This window comes from Fonticula alba (assembly GCF_000388065.1).
Source record: "Fonticula alba strain ATCC 38817 unplaced genomic scaffold supercont2.5, whole genome shotgun sequence".
NCBI classification, from domain to species: Eukaryota; order Rotosphaerida; family Fonticulaceae; genus Fonticula; species Fonticula alba.
Window position 1 is genome coordinate 757706 of NW_009242975.1, and position 5021 is coordinate 762726.

Consider the following 5021-nt stretch of genomic DNA (forward strand, 5'->3'; position numbering starts at 1 on the left):
CCCCCCCGGCCCCGGGCCCCGGGCTCCCGCGTGAAATGCCCGACGGCCACACATGCGCGGGAATGCTCGGGCAGCGTACACTTGATGCCGAGGTGCTTCATCAAAAGCTGCTGGAAGATGGTCTCATGGCACCTGCCGGACTCGTCGCCCGGCAGGTTCTTGAACTTCGGCCCGTGGTCCGCCAGCTGGAGAGTAAATTGCTTCTGGAAGAGGTAGGACATCTTCATCTGGCCGTAGCCATGAACCACGAAGTCCTTGTCGTTGCTGCGGTGTGGCCACCGAGCCCCCGGGGTCCGGGCGCCGGGCAGATCCAAAAAAAGGGGCAGGAGGGTCAGCGAGAGCCTGGTCCAGCGGCGCCCACGGCCCTGGCCGGTGGTGCCTGTGCCCTTGTCATGGACCGCCGGCCAGAGGCCACAAGGGTCCCCCCTCGGGGAAACATACCTCAGCACCGGCACATGGAAGTGCAAGCTCAACAGCGACAGCACGTCGTCCGCCTGGGAGAAGGACCCGATGAAGGCCAGGGTCTTGGGCTTCGCGCGGGCCATGGTGGCCAGGTGCCCCTGGGCAATGGCCCAGACATTGACGAACTCCACGCAATGGCTGAAGGGCAATGGCGTGCGGTAGTAGCGATTGTCCGGGTCCTCGGGCTTGGCCAGGCGCTTGCGCACAGGGCAGGACGGCCGGCAGCCGGCCTGCTCGCAGCAGTTGTTCCGGTGCATGGGAAGCTTCCTTGTCATGCAGTCAAGGCCGCACTTGCGCAGCGAACACTCCTCTTTGTGGTTCGTGCCTTGGAGGTGCAAGGCGGCTGCCTCGTAGTCCTGGTTGCTGTACTGCTCCAGGTAGTCGGTCAGGCGGTTGTTCAAGAACTGGGTCTTGGTTTCCTTGCGGTTCTTGGTGGTGGCGTCCTTCTTGAGGGGCTTCAGCCCGTCCATCACGAAAACCGGGTACCACTGGACGTCACAAGGTCATGGGTGCATGCGTGTAGCATGAGGCGTGCATGTGTGCGTGCGTGTCGATGTGGTGGCGGTGGGGGGAGGGCGGGGGGGGCAGGGACAAGCGAGGGTTAGGGCTCCTGCCGCATCACGGCCCGTCGCAGTGTGGCCGCCAACTCGGGCGCACCTTGTTCCGAGCCAGCCAGTCGACCAGCGCGTCGAGGTAGTGCGTGACCAAGTGCGAGTCGTAGCCGATGCTCCGGCGCTGGTCGAGATAGAGGAAGCTCGACAGGATCATCTCGTAGAGCATGTTGTTCAGATCCACCGGTAGGACGGTGGGGCCGTTTTTGTTCGACTGCTTGAAGTGCAAATACTGGAAGGGATCCGTGATGGACTCCGAGGTGGCGGCGGGCCGCCATTTGGCTTGGGGCTTTGTCCGGCTGGGGCTCGGCTTGGCCGGGTCACCGGCGTCGAGGCCTTCCGCCGGGGCCTGCTCCACGCCCTCGGGGTCGGTGTCCTCCGTGCTGTCAGTGCTGTCAGTGCTTTCGGGGAGATCGGCGCTGTCGGCATCCTCACGGTCAGTGTCCTCGATGGCTTCGGGATACTCCTCATCATCGCTCATGTCGATGTCCTCAGTGGCCAAGTCCTCAGTGGCCAAGTCCTCAGGCAGCATGTCCTCGGGCAGCATGTCCTCGGGCAGCATGTCCTCGGGCAGCATGTCCTCGGGCAGCATGTCCTCGGACAGCGAGTGCTCAGGATAGGAGTCCTCCATGTCGGAGTCCTCGATATCCATATCGCCGAGCCCCGAGTCGTCGGAGTGCAAGCCTTCGGCGTAAGGGCAGGCGGGATAAAGGTCGCCGTGGTCATCTGCCGCGTCTTCGTGGACATCATCCCCCTCCTCGTCCTCGTCCTCGGCGTCATCATCATCGGGGTCGGAGCTGAAAGGACCCAGGATCGGGTTGTCCATGCTGAACTCGTCGCTCAGCAAATCATCCCCCGGCAAGTCACTCGGAGCCAGCCTGGCAACTCGCATGCCGAAGTGGCTGGCGCAGAAGCCGTCACTATGCTCATCGTCGTCATCACTCACATCGTAGTCGTGGTCGAGGCCGCGGTCTTGGTCATCATCGTCCTCGTCCTTGGGGCTGTCATGGTCCTCGGTGCCGCCCTCGTCATCGCCCTCGGAGGCAATGTCGCCAGAGGTCGAGGCACTGGAGGGGCACTCTTCGCCGGAGGTCGCCTGGTCGGCGGCCTTTGGCTTGGCCAACCTCTTCTTCGAGGCCCGGCTCTTGAGGTGGCTGGGTAGCATAAAAATGCCCATGGTTCAAGAGAGAGAGAGAGAGAAGGGGGGGAGGAGGGGAGGCCTGACAAGTGAATATGCAAGCAACCCAGGGGGAAAGGAAAGGGGAGGTAGGTATGCAAGAAATTGCAAAGCACATGGCGCTTTCTCCTTCCCGGCGAAGAGCCACCCTCCCACGCCTTTTATCCTTCCCCCGGGAGCGGACATGGGCGAGGCCCTCGGGCCACGAAAGTAGCTCCACTACCCGGAAAGCAGGCCGACATGCCAGGGGGGGGGGGGGGGGCAGCACGCGATCGGGAACCTATGGCAGCATATTGAGCGGGTGGGGCGGACACGAAGGCAAGGCCGCTTTGCGCGCGCGCGCACGCATGTAGACGCACACGCACACGCACACGCACACGCACACGCGCACGAATACATACACACATACACACACACACACACAATCAGATCCCAGCACCCAGTATACTCACCCAGAAGGTGTGACCATGGGCGGCAGGCCTACCCGATGAAAATGCCCAAGAAGAGGGCGCAGATACAGGGACAGGGCGCAGATGCAGAAAGAGCCACAGCGGCGAGGTGGTGTGTCCGAGGTGAGACACATCTCCACGGCCGTTCAGGCAAGCAGGGGCCCGGGCACGGAGCCCGCCCGACCAATCCTCAGAAGATGCCTGTTGAAGAGTGAGCCGACATATGGTTGTGGGGAAAGAACCACTCCCAGGTACTCCCAACAATCCGCCGGTCAGACCCCCCCCCCCACCCCCCCCCCCGGCACGGACACAGACACGGGCACACGCGCTTGCACTCAGACCTGGCCGTTTGACAGGCAGTCCAGGCCTGGCCCCCGAACGGCTGACCGACCCAACTTAATGCGAGACCGTGTCCTCAGGCACTCGCCCCCGAGCACCGGGGTACCCCTTATCTTGGACACCTGGGTCACAATGCAGGGGCGAGGTCCTCCATAGCTTGGGGCAGCCTGTTCGCCTGGTCGTAGGTCCCGAAGGGGGGTTGGAGCCGGGGAAATTCCAACGCACCTCCCTCCAGGGCAAGCACGCCCCGCAAGGCCGGGCACCCCGGGGAGCAACGGCATCGTGTGGTTTCCCCGTCCTTCATCTGCAAGATCCGGCTTTCCGCCCGGTTGTGCGCGGTGTGTTCGTGCCTCGGAGGGGAACGAAGGGGCGCGGGGCGGAATTGACAGCGCGGGGGGGAAAAAACAAAAACAAAAAAAAACAACAACAACAATAACATAGAACCTGGGAAATGCATTTGACAGGCCCCGCGCCCCATTCACGCGAGATGGCGAGATGTCTCAGTCTCGCCGGGGCCGCGGCCCAAATGGTGGGGGTCTGCCATCTTCGGCGCCTCCGTCTCGGTTAAATATACAGTTAATGCGCCCCACATGTCGCTGTCGGCACGACATGCCCCTGCAAGTGTGAATGCGGATATTCATGCCTCCATCGGAGTACATCAATATATATATAAATATATATATGTATGTGTGTGTGTGTGTGTGTGTGTGTGTGTGTGTGTGTGTGTGCATGCCGGGCACGCACACCAGCGTGTGTGGGGATCTGGCCGCCGGTCGGTCGGCCTCCGTGTTTGTCGGGCCGGAGCCGGGCGCGGGCCAGGCTGGGCGACGGGCAGTGGGCCTGCATGCGCCAGCAGGCGCATGCTGTGCGGGTGATTGGTGTGGGTGTGTGTGCTTTGGCGCGCCGGCGGGTCCCTCTGGCCGAGGCAGCCTGGTGCTGTGCGGTCCGAGCGCATGTTGCCCGTGATAGGGTGGTCTTTTCGCGCCTCGGGGCCCCCGACGATGGGCATAATGGGCCCAGGAGCAGGGGAGCCGGCCCCGCGAGGGGAGGCGCTCTAGTCCTCGCCGGACGCCTGACCGCCCCCCCCCCCCCCCATGGCCCAAGGGGAGGCCCCATGCCAGGGGCAGTCCGTCTGCTCGAAGCGACTGGGGACCCCGACGGGGCAGGCCATTGTCCGGCCGGCAGGGGGAAGCCACCAAGGGTGCGAGGGGGAGGCATGCGCGTCGAGCGGATCGACCGGGCCCGGCACATCGGCCCTCCCATCGACAAGGGGGCGCCCGGATGGCAAAGAAGTAGCAAGCTCGAATTGTCGATGTATTCCGCCGGGTGCCGCAGCCTGGCGGGAAGACATGCATGCGCTTGGAATGTGCGAGGCCCGGCCGGAAGTCAAGGGGACGGCCGCGTGGGGGCCCGGAAAGCGCGGGCACCCGTGGCGGGGGGGGGGGGGGGGGGGGGGGGGCGCGGCGTGGCCCTCCGCCAGGCGGCCGGCGATCACAGCCGAGTCCGCTGCAGGAGGTCATACAGGTGGTTTGCGACCACCGACGAGGTGGGGGGCAGCCGGCCGTGGTCGTCACGAGGCCCGGCCTCCGCATGGGGGAAGGCCGCCTTGAAGCCGCGCCGGTACTGGCTGAGAAGGGCCAGCCGCCGGCCATACAAGACCGAGTGCAGATCCAGCCACGAGCAGAGCGTGGCCAGCTCCAGCGAGAAGGCCGTCAGCCTCTCCGGCGAGGGGGCCTCCGGCGGGGCCCGGTCCTCCGGCGGGCCCGGCCGCGGCGGGACCACCTCCCCGGACGCCTTGGTCTTCATCTGGATCAGGCACCAGTCCAGGACGCTGTGGGCGAAGGCCACGAAGGAGCCCCGGTCGCCGGCATCCTTCGGGACCCGAGGTGGTGTGTCCGAGGTGAGACACATCTCCACGGCCGTTCAGGCAAGCAGGGGCCCGGGCGGGGAGCCCGCCCGACCAATCCTCAGAAGATGCCTGTT

At 64.8% G+C, this 5021-nt stretch overlaps 3 protein-coding genes across 3 annotated transcripts in view; all 3 read right to left on the bottom strand.

Annotated features, from left to right (window-relative positions):
- H696_03359 (hypothetical protein) overlaps positions 1-2250 on the bottom strand; it is a gene marked incomplete at its 5' end in the record, with an annotated part of 7321 nt that extends 5071 nt beyond the window's left edge. The window contains 3 exons of the mRNA XM_009497223.1: positions 80-342; positions 442-950; positions 1120-2250. Coding sequence (XP_009495498.1) covers positions 80-342; positions 442-950; positions 1120-2250 — 1903 coding nt within the window. The remainder of the gene's footprint in view (positions 1-79; positions 343-441; positions 951-1119) is intronic.
- A 2279-nt stretch (positions 2251-4529) lies between these two features.
- On the bottom strand, positions 4530-4949 carry H696_03360 (hypothetical protein; the record flags this gene model as incomplete). The annotated part of the gene is made up of 1 exon (XM_009497224.1): positions 4530-4949. One exon carries the CDS (start codon positions 4947-4949, stop codon positions 4530-4532), a length of 420 nt encoding a protein of 139 aa, XP_009495499.1.
- A 56-nt stretch (positions 4950-5005) lies between these two features.
- The window catches only part of H696_03361 (hypothetical protein), a gene marked incomplete at both ends in the record, with an annotated part of 3711 nt that continues 3695 nt past the window's right edge, over positions 5006-5021 (bottom strand). Inside the window, one exon of the mRNA XM_009497225.1 lies at positions 5006-5019. Coding sequence (XP_009495500.1) covers positions 5006-5019 — 14 coding nt within the window. The remainder of the gene's footprint in view (positions 5020-5021) is intronic.